The 16,600-nt window shown below is 45.0% G+C and overlaps 1 protein-coding gene and 1 long non-coding RNA gene across 2 annotated transcripts in view; both read left to right on the top strand.

The window, feature by feature from the left end:
• Positions 1–429: 429 nt before the first annotated feature.
• Positions 430–16,600, top strand: part of LOC115654464 — a 31,470-nt gene continuing 15,299 nt past the window's right edge. Inside the window, exon 1 of the long non-coding RNA XR_004001196.1 lies at positions 430–655. This is a non-coding gene — a long non-coding RNA (uncharacterized LOC115654464). The remainder of the gene's footprint in view (positions 656–16,600) is intronic.
• On the top strand, positions 11,698–14,997 carry SOX1 (SRY-box transcription factor 1). The gene has a single exon (XM_030568776.1). The coding sequence runs from the start codon at positions 11,786–11,788 to the stop codon at positions 12,890–12,892; it is 1,107 nt and encodes a 368-aa protein (XP_030424636.1). The 5' UTR covers positions 11,698–11,785; the 3' UTR covers positions 12,893–14,997.

Here is a 16,600-nt window from a genome sequence, read left to right on the forward strand (position 1 = left end):
AGTGGGCCAGCACGCAAAGGAGGGAGAAAGACAAGGTTAGAGCAGAAAGCGCATCTGAGCCAGAGAGAGAGAGAAGGGAAGGGAAGAGAAAGGAAAGGAAGGGCTCGGCTCCACCTCCCTGTTCAAAGCAGCGTCCCAGCTGCTCTCAAACCAACTGCTCAATTCTATTCACTGTCGAGACGGAACAAAAAAGTGGCTATTTATTAGAGTACTTGTTTGGTATTGTTCAAGGCCACACAAAAGGCGTTTCATTATGTGAGGGGGGGGGAGAGACAAGCCCCTCTTTTTCCAGAGCGAAACAATAACTTGAAATTGTCTTTAAAGTCTTTTCTATCAATAATAAATTTCATTTCCTTCTCTCTCTCTCTCTCTCTCCCGTGCAGTGTGTGGATGGGTGTGAGTGCTGAGTGTGCCTGTGTAGCCGGGCACTGCTGGCTGTGACACAGCAGCTTGGGCTCTTAGGCTGGGCTAGGGGCTAGGGGGGTAGGTATTTCCCCAGCTCGCTCGAGGTGTAAGTCGCCAGCGCTGTAGCGAGCTCGCCAGATGTGTGGGTCTGTACAGCGATGCTTGAGGAAGGTGTCAATGTCAGATTGCCCAGGGGGAAAGCCTGGCCCTGAGCTGCTGTTGGGAGGAGGCTGGAGCTGGAAGAGGAACTGTAAGTGTGCCTGGAACTTTTTTGGGGAGGGGGGTCTTCACCCTGGCGGGTGCGGGTGGGGGGGCCGAGGGGAGGTTTCAAAGCTGAGTTTCCTGAGGGTAGGGCTGCTCCCAGCTTGCTTTTGACAGAGCAGGGGGAAGGGACGTTGCCCTCGCCGGTTTCTCGGCTGTGACACTAAGCGGGGCTTTTTGCAGTGTTTTTTTCGGGCTGTGCACCCCCCCCCCACCCAGAAGGGAGCGGAGGGTGGAGTGGTTTCTGGCGTGGCGCGGGGCTGCTGCTCTCTCCAGGCTCAGCGGAGGGGGAGGCTGCGGGCTCCCCTCGCCTGCGCGCTGCAGAAGGCGCTAACTCGGCGGGTTTACAATTACATTTAAAAAAAATTAACATGTCGCAGCGCGAGTGCCATTGAGTGAAAGCTGTTTGGGGCAAAGAATCAATTTAACGTTGACTGACCGGCGGTCCTGACTGTATAATCCTGCCAAAACCAAATCAATAGCAAAGGCAGCCCTCTGCTATTAGAAGGGATGCCCTGCCTCGGGTGAGGCGCGTTCAAACGGGCTGCGAGCATTTCTCATGCTGCCTGGTTGAGCAGCACCTACTCTCTATTCTCCCCGCGAGTTTGGGGCAACACATACTTTGATCTGATCTAATTACATTTGGGTCGGAGCCTTGTGTGAAGGTGACACGGAAATCTATTACTTCCTGCGTGTGAAATCGCACTCCCGTTAAATTTCATTATGTAGAAGGACGAGAGCCTTCAATCAACAAATAAGTACCGCTGAAGAAACTCTTAATTCTTGGGGATAATCTTTCCTGGTCTTGAGATCAGAGTGTACCCTCTAGCCCTGAGCTGTTGTAGGTATTGTGTGTGGCCTCCCCTTATGGTTGCCATAAACTGTGACGAACTTTAAAAGGTGAAATGGATTTTTTGTTTTGTTTTGGTCGATCAACAGCCAGTGGAGCAGCTATCGATTGGGGAGGGGACAGGATTTGGCTGAATCTCCTTTCAGAAACAGGTGTTTAAACATGATAGCAACTCCAGTCAATTAACCCATTAAAACCCCGTTTTATCGCATTGATTCCCGCAGGCTGCTGCAGCGGGTTTCGGTTTGAAAGCCTCTTTGTTAAGGGGGGGGGGGGGTGTGAGCGAAAGAGAGATTAGGGGAAGAATTTGGATATTTACAGGATTCACTAGAGAAAGGGACGCGGAAAACTCTTCTTGTCATTAAGCAAAGTTGTTGTAAAGTAAACCGCGACCCCCCGCCAAATCTGCTAAATAATAGCTCATTGCTGATCACAAAATATAGATAGTAGCTAGTTAGCTTAGGGAGAGAGTAGCTATGTTACCTGCAACATTCCGTTCGAGATAAACTTCATAGGTCAGGCTGCCTATCTAAGGAAAACGCTATGCCTGTACTACAGCATGCTTAAAAAGTTGGCCCGAAACTTTAAAAATGTGAAGGTGTTCTCCCAGCTAGTGCACGCTTGGGACTAAGAGGATATCCAGGAAAGGGCGAGACAACCCAGCGGTCTGCGGGTAATTTAGTTTCTCTGCCTTGTAAATGTTGGAACATCCACCTTGACTTGAGCGCGTATATATTGACTTGGGCGTGACAGTGAGGTGCAGTTGGGAGCCAATTTGCGAGGCTTGTCTTCTGTATGAGGCCAATGGTGCCTTGGTAGCCATCAGCCCCTAAAGTGTGATGACACTTGCAGCACATGCAGATAGTAGGAAATGAAACCCTGGGACAAGAGTTCAAAGTAACTTCACAAATCCCTCTTGGGAGACGGACCCTTCAGGGGCGGGGGAAGACAGCCCCATCAGAGCTAAGGGTTAACCATGAACCTGCAATCTCTGGAAGTCATGGAGTTGGCTCCACATGTGCCTGGAAGGGGGTGGGGGGAGGAATGCAGCCCCGGTCCCAGGACTATCCTGCCCAAGTGTTGGGTGGTGTAGGGCAAACGGGGAGTGACAGGTATTGGGCGGCTGTAGCCAAAGCGCAGGATACACACGATCCTGCATACAACTACGTTGTGAAAATACCCTCCTGTAAACCAGAACAGCGGGATTTGGTTTAGTGAAATACGATCCGGACTAAACAAACGAACTATAGGAATCAAAAGGAAGGAAAGGTTTCGGCGTTCAATTTCTCAAGTTTAGCGATACATGCAGATTATTGTCCATCAGAAAGGATTAGTAGCTAGATTAATAAATCCAGATAATCAAAGTAAATATAAATAACCCTTGTCATCCGAAGTTCCGTTACAAATAGGTTTAGGAAGCCAGAGCTGATTGGACGATAGTTACGTGTATATGGCACTAAAGAAAAAGAGAAAAGCTAGTATTATATTTTGAAGCGAAGAAACCTGTTTTTTACCTGCACAGGTTCATAGACCTGAGAGTGTTCTAAATTAGCGGAATCTGTGTGGTTTTGTATACATCTTACCTTTTGCATCAACGTTGCTGGTTTCAGTTAAAGAACAAACGTAGGAAGTTGCGAGCGCTTTCATTTTCTACTCTGGACTGTTTGTTAATAAAGCAGCCCCCCACCACTCTTTTTTCAGGCTTTCCAATGATCATGTTATAAAATATTTATTTGTATAGCGTGTGTAGTTCTATAGCTATCCAGCATTACAGTGTGCAGAAGGTACACCTCATTAACAATTCGTGCAGGTATAATGTGAAGTATCAGGGAAATGATCTTGTAAAATTAGGATTTTTTTTTCAAATCACTCGCACCCAAAGAGGCAAATAAACACGGCGAGGGGATCTCCTAGCTGCAGCCAAGTAGTCATAATATCTCCACTTGCTGCAAAGGAAATAGGATTATTCTCTTTACTTGGTGGAGTTAGGTTGATGCCTTTGGATGAATACGGTAATTGCTTTAGATGGAGCAAAAGGATCATTTATTTCCTCTGGGTGTTTTTAACTTCCAGTATAGAATTGTGAAATTATTTAGATGTTCCTACTTTTCCCCTTGTTTGTTTTTTTCTGAAATAAGCACTGGATGCGACTGAAAAGGCTTGAAATCGTGTCAAAGTGATGTTTTAATCTCATTGAAAAGTGTATTAAAGGACAAGATGTAATTTATGTGAGATGCTTTGATGAAAAGAGAGATTGGAGTGGATGATACTTTCACTCTCCTGTGAACCTCATGTCATGTTTATATTGAAGCCTGTGTAGCTAATCTAATTTGCAATAACTAGAATGGTCCGCCAGAAAAAGCTGCTGTGATTTCTCTTCTTTCTTTATTTACTTATTTCATGTAAATTCGTTCTGACTTGTCTACCTCTTTGACTGAGTGAGGCCTTTTCTATTTTTGGCTAACGAGTGAGGATGTCAGATATAAATATTTTAGTTAAAATGCTATCATTCCAGTTTTTCTAGGCGACGCGCCATAAATTCGTGAGATATCGTCTTACTGTTGTTTACAAACAATACTGTACTGTGGTTGTAGCGCTTTCCCGTATCTTAATGATACATATACCAGAAGCCCAATTTTAAAGCCTAATTTTCTAATAATGCCCGTTTCTTGCCCACTTTACCTGGTCTTTTTCTCGATTTAAAAGTCTAACTTCACAAAAACATAACTACAATTTTTTTCTCTATACTAGGCTGTCAATTATTCGACACATTTTTTGTCTAAAGTATCTTTTGTTTAACGTATCTTGTGAAAAGAAATGGTCTAGTATCCCTTAAAACTGACAAAATGAGACAACATAAACCTACATTTCATAATACATTTGGTATTTTGCATCCTGACTTGCACATATTACACGTGTGTACTTCAACAGTAAAAAAAAACAGAATAGACTTGAAAATTACAACTTTTAGGTAAGGCAGAAAAGGTGTATTCAGGCTGTTAATTACAGGGGTTCGTGTCACTGGAATCTTATCAATGACCCGTTTAATATTACTGTAATTACTGACAAAATAAGACAAGGATGGATCACAATACAGAATATTTCTCTATCAAAACAATATTGTGCTGGAAGTCTGGTTAATATGGAATATAAACAAACATTTTATAAAAGACTCGTTCTGACAAAACGTGATTAGAAGACTCGTCCTGGCTTTTTTTTTTTTGAGAACCCCAAACTCCTATTGGACTAAGGATTAGGCCCTGTTCAAATAGATACTAATATCGATATAACCTGTAATGAAAAAGAAAAAAGAAAAACAAAGGCAGAGAACTCTCCCATTGGTCTCAGGCTAACAATCCCAACTTCATTTAAGTGTGTCTTGCAGTTTCTCCCTGATCGTTAGCTCTTGAATCTGACAACTTGGTACTGCCAGTTCATTCACAAGCCAGAGCTCCGATGAAACTTCAGTGTTACTGCAGACTGCAGTGTAGATCAAACATACAGAAGATCGATACTATTTCATTTAGGCGCAACCAAAACATAAAGCACTTACTGAAAGTCAGTGTCAGATAGAAATGAAGGAGTGACAACAAAAGCTAGGGATTTCTAAACTCTTCCTATCGCACTGAAGAGTAATTTATCAATACTGGCTTGAGCTGGAAAAAGTTGAGCAAAATTCCCTTGGAAAATGGCTCTTCCGGACCTCATTTAAACATCTGGTTTTGCGATAATGATGGTTTACAAAACCATAATTACAGACGTATTTAGTAAGTTATCGAATTGTTTATTAACAACCATTTATTCTTTTTTTAAAATCAGACTAATGTACTGAATACACTTTTTTATTTAGTTTAGTATCTCTATCTAGAGAACTGCTAGAAACGTCCCAGGAGTACAGTCAGTTCCATTTAAGTAGCTTCAGAGGTACATTTATTTCCCACGCAGTTGGAGTTGTTGCTTGTACTAAGGGAATCTGCTTGGTTTTAATAATATTTCATCGACATTTACATTAATCGTCACACGTTAATATCCGTCTGTTTTTCCTTTCTATGTGTATGTCCCATTCCTTTGTCCCTTACGGATTCCTGTCTATTGTCATTAAGTTTTGGTGACTTTGGCGTTTGCTCATCAGTGCGCTAACATTGAAAAAAGAGCAGTGGTCCATGTTTACGAAGCTCTGTTTTCGTTGATTTTGAGGGGAAACAAGATCGAACCCAACTTCAGAGATAGGACAAATCATTCCAGTTTCCTAGTAATAGTTTGTATGACTAACAATAAAAAGCTGCCGTTCGAGTCTCACTGGGGTTTTCATTTTAACCGTAATACGGATAAGAAAAAAAAACAGTAACTAAAGGATTTGGAGAAGGATCATGACTGCTCATTTTGGGGGGGTACATGGTGTGTGGTTAGAGTAAGCTTTGCCTTTTGGAGCTTTCCCTTGATGGCACAGCTCGCCTTGGGAAAGGGGAAAGACATTTCTTGACGGAGGTTTAGCCTTTTCCCTTTTCTTTCATTCATAAACCTGGTGGCTGTAGACACAGCTTGAATATTGACGTCTCTTCCCCCAACTGCTCCTCCGTTAACCCAATTACAGAATTCATCAAGAACTGTGTTGAATTATCTCTTTCCATACAGTATCAGCATTAGCCTAATTAAAAGCTATAATGTCTGATATAATGATTAAATCGTTAGCTCTGCTGTAGGGAAGCAATATTTTGTTTTCCCTTCAATTAGAAGCTGATTGAGGTTTTCAGAGCAGGTCAGCTGTGAAATTTGAATTATATGTGCGAGTACTGTTCACAGGGTGAGCCCCTACTCGAAAGCTCCAGAGATTCTCCAAACGCTTTCACCCAGCGAGCAAGGAAGCGTCAACAGAAAACACACAGAGAGATTATATATTTGCTTTAGGATTGTGGAGTTAGGATCTCCAGATTAACTGTTAGTATTGGAAAGGGAAAGGACTTTATTTATTTATCCTTGTCTCAGTCGCTATCCATCCCAACTGGCTATTACTTTGAGTCCAAAGCATGATCACATTCTTGCGAAGTTACCGAGACACTAAAGACTTGTTCTTTTGCTCCGGTTGCTTGTCGCTGGTCCAGAGGATGCTCCGAGCTGGATTTCACAAGCAGAGTCGGTTTTGATTCTGCACTGGCCAGGAGCCTGTTCAGTAAGGGCATGGGCGACCTGGAAGGGATGCTGCTTAAAGCCAAGGCTGTGGGGGGACATCCGCACGGGGATTGTCACAGGACTGCAATGAGACGGGGAAGAGGCTGAACCCGGGGCTGTGGGGAGAGAGGACTAGAGCTGGAGGGGGCGGAAGCAGCCGGCTCCGGGCACTGCTCTGGGCAGGGAAGCAGAGCCAAGGCAGCGAGGCGGTGTTTCTGAGTTACTTTGCAGCCAGCAGACGGCGATCGCAGCCTGCGCTGGGGATCTCCTCCAGAGTCCAGCGCTGGCTCGCTGCAGCCCGCAGCTGGGTCCTCTGCTGCAGGCGTTGCTTCCTCCTCCTCCTCCTCCTCCTCACAGGGGCCCAGCAGCTCACGACCTCTGGCAGCAGCCACAGCGCCGGCTTCTGGCCCGCTGGGGGAGGCGCAGGCGGGCTGCAGAGGAGGCAAGGCGGGATCCCCCAGCTGGGCTCCCTTCCCGCCACAAGCGCGCTCACGCAGGAGGGAGACACCGCCTGGGGAGGAGCGGCTCGCAGCCAAGAGGAGCCTGGTGGCAGGGGAGGGAATCACTTGTGGCTCCCGACGCAGCGCAAGCGGGGCAAGCCTGCGCTTCCTCCACCCCAGCGCTGCGCCAGCGCCGGATACGGGACCTTTCACCCTTTCTTCCCTGCTGCCGGCGCGGGGGGGCGGACGCATTCCGCTCTCTGGGGACGCCTCCGCTGGGCGGGCTTTCCCCGACATTTAGGTTTCCTCGTGGGATCCTGGTCCCAGAGGAGCGGAGGCATCAGCCCTGTATTTATTTCCTAAAAATACCGTCCCCCGCCCACACACACACACACAGGCTCGCCCCCGCCCCCGCTCTCCTCTCCTGCCCCCGCCTAACTTCGGGGCTGGCTTGAACTGCACTTCTCGCTGCAGAGAGCGAGTTTAGGGAAATCTCTTCCCCGCAGCCAGCCCAAGTAGCTGCCGGCAGCCTCCGCTCCCGGCCGGGCGATGCCAGCAGGTCATGTCCGTCCTGCCATTACACAGCGTCGCGGAGTCCACTGGGCTTTTAGCTGCACGCTGGGAAACTTATGAATAGGGTGACCAGACAGCAAATGTGAAAACTGGGGGGGGGGGGTGTAATAGGAGCCTGTATAAGAAAAAGACCCCCAAATCGGGACTCTCCCTGTAAAATCAGAACATCCTAGTTGTTCAAGGCCTGGAGGCCTGATTGCTCGAGCCTGGATCTGCTCTGTAAACCAGGACATACTGGGAAGTGAGGCCAGAGAAAAGAACAGGAACTTAGATGCCTGCTCATGACCCTGGGCTGCTCTTTATCCTAAGTCGATGTTGTACAAGAACACCACAATCTCCTGTCAGAATACACAAGAACCAAGTGCAAATATAGTCAAGGAGCTAAACTACACACACACACACACACACAAAATGAACCCACCAATGAAGCTCTGAGTGTGAGTGCAAAGATTGGCAGTCAGCCCTCTCGCTTCACAGCTAGCTGTGCTGTCTGTCCCGGGGGGCCATGGGGTGTGCGGGCTGCAATCATACAGCGCTATTCCCCTGGAGATCTTCAAAGGGATGGCTCAATGTGACATGGCCTCATCCAAATAGCATCAGTGCTGGGCAGAGCTCCTCGCCCTGGCCTGTTTGTGTTTGGTTTGCTGGTGGGTATTTTCTTCGCGGCATTTTTGTAGTTGTGGAAGGAGAGGAGCCGATGAGTTGTATTGTTTGGGGTTTGTTTGTTTACTGGAAGAGGGGGTGGCATTGCTTCCAGGGAAAGCAGAAAGATTACGGATGAGCTAGTGTACGGCTTTTCTTCTTCCTTTGCCAGACTCGGAGTCTTGGCGCTGGGTGTCCTGCTGCTGCCTGATTGGCACACGCAGCAGCTGTCAATCAACTGTCACTTGGCAACAAGTTACACCTGCCGTTTGAGTTTAACGCTCATAAATGCAGGCACCCAAAGTGCCTGCAACTGGGCCATAGTAACATAATCCATAAAAGCTTTATTGCGGATGCTTTGAACACTTGCTATAGCGCAGTATATATAATTCAAGCCTAAGCATCTACTGTCAGTTGAAATGCACGGGGAAACAAAGGGCAATATCATATTTGGAAACAATTTGCGAGAATATGATTGATAGAGAAAAAAAATCTACACTGAGTCAAAGTCAGTTATCTAAATTCCAAAGATTATAACTTCTTCCTGTGATGAACGTTAGATTTCGGGGCATGTGTTAAACGAATTGCCGGACTCCTATGGAAAAGATGGCACCAAAACTGTTTCATACAACTTATTTTCAGGTCTTTGGTATTTTAAAATCTAATTTCAAAAATAAAATATCATTCGGTCCTTAAGTGACAAAAACAGTTATAACTTCTCATAAATCATTGCCTTTATCTGTTGGTTTATTACAATACTCAACTCTCCTTTCTTTGTCAGCTGTCAAAGGGGAAACGTATTTATTTCTTAAACAATTCCCCTCCACACACACACACACGCACGCATATTAATTGGTAACTTTTAAAATGCATTATTAAACAACTAAACTGTTTGGCTTATTTTTTCCCCTACAGATGTAACAAACTATTATCATTAACTAAAATAAACAAGCTACTAAAACACGGAGGGCCCGATCCTATAATCTTTAGTTAAGTAAATCTCCCATTGATTTCACTAATGACTTCAAGGGAAGTTTTGCATCAAAGAAACAAACAGCAGATTGCAAAAGAGCGCCTGGATCCTGCACCCATTAAAGTCAATGGCAAAACTCTCATTGAATATAGTGGGAGCAGGATCTGGCCTCATACATTTAATCGAAAATGTATGTAAAGTAATATTATTCCTCTAAATTAATCAAAATGAACGTGAGGAGATTACTACTTAATGTCAAGTAATCTAAAATGAAAATTGTTTAATCTGGACACAGAACATCACGCTGTTGCCTTGTATATTATAACAACCCTACTATATAAAAGTTCTACAGCAATAACAGTAATGGCGATGACTGGTATTATTTCTGTAATTTGGACAGCCATTAGGGTCACGAAAATTAACACTCACATAAAGTGGGAGAAAAAGAGGAGATGCCAGGTGTCCATTTCCTCCCACACAATGAAATATTATTATGATCGTGATTCATATATGTTTATTTGTACTATAGAATGGGCATTTGCAGAACGATATTAATGGTATACAGTCACTTTCGTTATACACCCTTATTTGCACCGCAATACAAAATCACTGGAATCTGTCTCACTGCTCAGCCAGGGAACAAAAATGTTCCCTTTAACGTTTTCACAAAGAATTAAGTTGTCCATGTTTACTTTACAGAAATGCAAGATGTTTATATATACATTTAGGAGTATCAGGTACTTTAACGCCCCTAGATCTTAATATATAACAATAGCAATTTAGGTGATTAGCCTATATTATGGTCTAGGCCTTTGTGTATTTTCAGTACTTGGAACAGCCATGTCATTAACTTGGGTAGAAACATTTATGGTCCGAGTTTACAGTCATCATTCAGGCAATGCTCCAGTAGATATAACTCCTTAGGAAGAATGGAGAGATCTCTACCACACAATTCGGAGATCTGCGCTGATCCAGCCGTGGGAGGTTTCTCTGAGTCACGGGTGCGGGATCGGGCCATTGTCTTTTCAACTCCACATTTAACATAGTAAACATCGAGTTATGGACTGGCATATTGATTTTATTTATTAATCTACTGAGGTGTGCTACTCTATACAAACCACTGTAACAGTTGCTCTGGAAGTCAATAGCGCAGGCTTTAAACAAGTGCGTTCATATGGATGTACTGGATTGATTAAAAGGTCTGGATTGAGTAAATATATTAAAATAATATAGGCTCCCCCAACCATTTCACCACCCCCATCTTTTAAAAGGCGTGAGAGAAAGTTCAGTGAGAATTTAAGGAAGCATTAGGTCTCTAAGGACACGCAGGCAGAAGATTCAAATGTAAGGCTACCGCTCAGGAATGCAGATGGTGTGTTCCTGTGGTTCTCCAGCGAACATACAGGCACGCAACGCCATGCCAACAAAACATTTCATGTATCCCACCACGCACCATCGTGTAGTCCTGACACAGGCACAAACGTACCTGCCAGGGTTAAGGCAAGAATGTCATCTCTAACTTTGTAATTGCCTGACTTTTGTAGGCTATGTAGCTAGCACTCTGTGTGTTTCGAGTACGGGGTATTATTGTTGCAGGATTATAATGGTATTTAATTACTATTAACTCCTCTTTACCTAGCAGGGCAAAGCAGGGTAGCCGTGACCCCAGCTCTGGCCCCTCCCAACCTCCCCTCCACCCCCAGAATAGTTTATACTTCTCACCTCCGGACGTCACTCCTCAGCGCGCCATGCAAATAATCCCCCGCCGCCGCGTTCCGATTGGCCACGGCAAACTCATTTAATCCCAGTTCGGTGCGCGGTGTATGGCTGCTGGACTCCTCTCTCTGTGTGTCTCTCGCCAGCTCCTCCTCTCCTGATTCCTCCCGGGCAAGAGGAGGGAAACCACAGAGAACAAATTACTGTGCAACTTCTCTCTGGCTCCGGGGTTTTTTTTTTCTCCCCCTCCTCTCTATTTTCTTCTCCTCACTCCCTCTCCCTCTTTTTTAGTTCTCGTTTAATTACTTTTTTCGGAAGCTTTTCCTCTTTCTTCTGCTCTGTTCACCTGGGAGCAGCGGACGCAAGTCACACACAAGCTCTCTAGAAGTTAACAAAGAACAACAACAACAAAATAGCTCTGTTAAGAATCAGGGGGAGACAGAGAGAGAGAGGAGGGGTGTGCGTGTGTGTGTGCCGGAGAGAGAGAAGGACATTTCTGAGTGCTCTGCACACTCCTCCTCCTTGCAAAGTGAAGCAGCAAGTTTGCCTTGCACCTGTTTGAGCAGCTTGAATCCAGATCGCCAGCAAGCCCTGAAAGTGGTTTTCAAAGGAGAAAGTTTTTTTTCCTAAGGTGTTCCCGGGTGTGCTTTTTTTTTTTTTTTTTTTTTTTTTTGTCTTTTCTCGTCCCTTCCTTCTTGGTTCTCTGTGTTTGATATTTTTATGCTTGGTGCCGGTGGAAAATAAAAAGCTACTTGAATGTACAGCATGATGATGGAAACGGACTTGCACTCCCCCGGCGGAGCCCAGGGCCCCACTAATCTAACGGGCCAGACCGGAGCGGGAGGCGGTGGAGGCGGCGGCGGCGGTGGGAACAAAGCGAACCAAGACCGGGTCAAGAGACCCATGAATGCCTTCATGGTGTGGTCCCGGGGCCAGCGCCGGAAGATGGCCCAAGAGAACCCCAAAATGCACAACTCGGAGATCAGCAAGCGCCTGGGGGCCGAGTGGAAAGTCATGTCCGAGGCCGAGAAAAGACCCTTCATCGACGAAGCGAAGCGACTTCGGGCGCTGCACATGAAGGAGCATCCGGATTATAAATACCGGCCCCGCAGGAAGACCAAGACCCTGCTCAAGAAGGACAAGTACTCGCTGGCCGGGGGGCTGCTCAGCGCCGGCTCGGCAGGGGGCGGCCCCGCCGGGGTCGGGGTGGGCATGGGGGTCGGGGTGAGCCCTGCCGGCGTGGGCCAGCGGCTGGAGAGCCCCGGCGGCACGGCCAGCGGGGGATACGCTCACATGAACGGCTGGGCCAACGGCGCCTACCCGGGCTCTGTGGCCGCGGCGGCGGCGGCGGCCGCGATGATGCAGGAGGCGCAGCTTGCCTACGGGCAGCACCCGGGTAGCGGCGGGCACCCGCACCATCCGCACCCGCACCACCCGCACCCGCACAACCCGCAGCCCATGCACCGCTACGACATGAGCGCGCTGCAGTACAGCCCCATCTCCAACTCGCAGGGCTACATGAGCGCCTCGCCCTCCGGCTACGGGGCCATCTCCTACGGCGCCCAGCCCCACCAGAACTCGGCCGCGGCGGCCGCGGCGGCCGCTGCCGCGGCGGCGGCTTCCTCCGGAGCTCTGGGCGCCTTGGGCTCGCTGGTCAAGTCGGAGCCCAGCGTGAGCCCGCCCGTCACCTCGCACTCACGGGCCCCGTGCCCCGGGGACCTGCGGGAGATGATCAGTATGTACTTACCGGCCGGAGAAGGAGGGGACCCGGCTGCGGCTCAGAGCCGGCTTCACTCCCTGCCCCAGCATTACCAGAGCGCCAGCACGGGGGTCAATGGCACGGTCCCCTTGACACACATCTGAGCCGGGAGGGAAGGAGAGGGACAGAAACTTGCATTGAACCCGGCTGAACTGTACCTCTGTCCGCCTGGCCGCCGCCACCACTCCCCTCCCCAGCGCACACACCGCCGGCTCCCTTTTTGTACAGAAAATGTTTGGATGTTCTTGTAATAACAAATAATAATAATAATAATTAATAAAAATAATGAGGGGGAAAGGTAACGATTGCTCTAATTACCTTTTTTTAGGACTAGTTTCTGAAACTAGTTTTTGCGTTTTAGACTGAACTTCTGTGTTTTATTGAGACTTTTGTACAGTATTTATCATTCATCCACGAGGCACAGAGCGTTTTATTTGCTAAAGAGAAAAAAATCACAAAAAGACAAAAAAAAATAAGAATAATCACACAAAGATCTAGGCGATGCCAACTTTTATATTGCAGAAGCGTTACCCGCTTCTTCCTGGGATCGCTTCTTGTGTAGGCTTTTTACTGCCTAATTAAGACAAAGTTGATGGGGAAACAGTTCTCATTTATTACACATGTACTAAGACAAATCCAAAACCACACGTAAAAGTTTTTGTAGATGTTATTGCGGGGGGTTTATTTGTTTGTTTATTTATAAAACTTTTTTTTCCCGACTGCAACATTATTGTTGGTTTTGTAAAACTTTATTGTACCTTTTTTTATTTTATTTTTGTTTTGTTTGTTTTTGTATGATTTCTTGTAAATGCATTGTGAATTAATTTTTATTTTAGGCGTTACGAGGGAATTGTGTATATAGTTTACTAAAAAGCCTTTCTGCTAAAGAAAAATCCTAAGGATGCGTTCGTTGACTACTGAGTTAAATAAATTTCAAAGTGGAAAAAGTCACCTGTTTTTTTTTCAATAAACCCGAAAGGTACTAATTTTATACGCATGGTATGCCTTAAAATATAACCGGTAAACCTAGAAATTGAAAAGGAATTTAAAAAAATATGATCAGAAAATAACATAAAACAAATCCCATATTGTGTTTAGATTTCTCACAATCTATATAAAACTGAAGGGATGAAAGTAACAAAACTAGTTAGCTTTTTTTAAAAGATTATTTTAATAGCTGTTAAGGTACTGTTAAGAAGGCGACCTATTAAAATACTTTCCATAGTACTCATGGTTCATTTTGTTTATTTTATTTGTGGAACTGACTGTCCAAACCTGGAGTGACTTCATAGCTAGGGGCTCTTATCAGGTCTGGACGATCTGCCTTCCCTTTCTCTCAGATTTCAGACTGGGGATCCCAGCAGCGATGGGGAAACCTCGTCCCGGAGGGATGCAAAGGCTCCAGCGTATGCACAAGTTCCTCTCTAATCACCACAACAATTGCAAGAGAAACTGATTGGGTTTGAGTGTAATGAAAAACAATCTCTGTACCAAAAATATTAAAAGAAGTCCTGGCTCTCCCAACTCCCCCCCCCCTCCCCAGGGGGCTGCAAACAACGCTGGATTTCACGCACGCACACACGCGCGCGCGCACACACACACAAATCCTGTGTAACTGGAATGCAAGTTCTTAAAAACTGGTGTGAAAAGCTGTCAAGCAAAAATGATGTATTTGTTCCTAACAGGATCCTGATGTTGTTTAATGCTTTGAAAATTTATTATATTTTTTTCTACGTGTTTATCGGTACCTTGCTATGTTCTGGAATTAAAAGTTTGCTGTAAACTTCATTTAATAGTAACGACAGCACTCAGAATTGCATTTAAAAATCATATTGTAGCAAATAAATTTTGAAAGTAGTCGTAACATATTTAAACAAAAAAGAAGAGGAAATATTTTAACATCCAGAGTGGAAACATCGTTACAGCAGGCTTTAGAGCATCTTTTTATTGGTGGTGAATACGTAATTTATCCATCCAAAAATGGGGCACTGTTAGTTGGTTAATAAGGAGCGGGTTCGGTCCGTATTAGAGATTGCACTTTAACTATAATGCTAACATGACAATTGACATATGTAACTATTTGGAGTCATTTTGATAATTTTGTTTAAACCACTCATTCGTTAAAGTGCGAAATTTTACTGAAAGATGTCTATTGATTTCTAACAAGGTAATAAAAATCCTTTTTGTAACTATTTGGATCCTTTATTAAACCGTTGTGTGTGCAGGTTTAGATTTTCAGCAAGTAGGTTTGTGAAACGTTCAGTGTACAAACACCGCACACACAAACCGTACCTTATGGGAAAGCTCTGTAGTTGTGCTCCTTCTAGCTAGGCATGATCCTACATCTTTCTAATCTAAAATAATCACATTTGTACTTTTAAATATGCAGAATAAATTGAGTACCTGTTGAACTATTTCTTAATACGACACACACATACACACACATATTTCTCGGCTCATAGCGCAATATGAGTGTATATGTACACATGTGTGTTTATAGGGGTATATATATATTTAAAAGTTTGGTGCACCCTTGATAGCTGCCCTTCCTCTAAGAGTTACAGAGTAACTGAAGTTCAGATTTATTCGGGGGAGAAATAAGTCACTAAATTTGCATAAACAAAATATAATTTGAAAATGCTGTTGTATGCACTGTTCTACATACTAAATTATGTAATAATCCTTTTTGGGGAAATAAACATTTGAACAGTTCCAAACTAAATATAGAACGATTTCCATCCACTCTTGGCGAGATTTTTCTTTTCTTTCTTCCTTTTCTATCCCCTCACTCTTCCTTCCCCTCCCCTATTTAGCATTAGCCCTATAAATAATAGAAATATCTGCACTTTTAATTTATCGGGATTAAAAAAGAACAAACCCGAATACAGTTAAATAAATATCGAATATTCTGCGCATTCCTTTCAAGGGAATAAAATCCTCTCCATGAATGTCAAAGACAGAATTATATGAATATGTAATGTATTATCTGCTCATGGGTTATTGGTTTTGCTCCATGGATTTTTTTTAATCATGTGTAGCTATAGACAGCATCTACAAGCAACATTAAAACAACTTTGTTAGGCGGAAAAATATGGTTAGGTATGGTAAAATAGTTCATTCTTCGGGCTCTTTTCTTTGCAAGTTATATATAAATGAATAATTTAATATGCAAAACTAAAGATAGGTTTAAACGATTTATGGATTAAGTACTTTACATCGAAAATGTATGAAATGTTCATCCTATAACATGATTGACAGAGCTATTAAAATCACCTATATGGAGGAATTAAAAACTACGCATTTCGTTTTCAGTAAAGGAGGAAATTCCAGGCATTAAAAAGAAGAGGGCGGAGGGGAGAATATCATTTGTACTGAGCTCTGTTATATGGAGCTGGGGGTTGGATTCAGGGCTTCCCCTCCAGGGGTAGAGATGCAGCTCTGCCTCCCACCCCTGGACACTGCTGCCCCTCTCTTGGCTCCTGGCCTGGCTCCGGCCCTCATCTAGACCTCTTGGGGAGAGGGACAAGCAGGGTCGGAGGCAGAACTTGCTAAGGCTGGGGGCGGCGGTCGATTCTTTCTAAACTTCAAACGAGTAGGCAAACTTGGCCTTGACTCGCAGCTATTTTCCCAACGGTTTGGGGAGGGGGCGGCTGGGGAGCCCGAGTAGCTGAGGTGATGATTGTGCTGGGCGGCTGGGGAGCCCGAGTAGCTGAGGTGATGGTTGTGCTGGGCTCTGGGGATTAGGGCTTCCCGCAAACTCCACTCCCCTCGGTGGGGAGGGCACCGTGCAAGAGCCCGAGGGCTGGTAAAAG

This window comes from Gopherus evgoodei, chromosome 1 (genome assembly GCF_007399415.2).
Source record: "Gopherus evgoodei ecotype Sinaloan lineage chromosome 1, rGopEvg1_v1.p, whole genome shotgun sequence".
Taxonomy (NCBI): domain Eukaryota; kingdom Metazoa; phylum Chordata; order Testudines; family Testudinidae; genus Gopherus; species Gopherus evgoodei.

Bases quoted from the DNA above. Each gene is read 5' to 3' on its own strand.
- SOX1 (XM_030568776.1), top strand. From the start codon at position 11,786: ATGTACAGCATGATGATGGAAACGGACTTGCACTCCCCCGGCGGAGCC.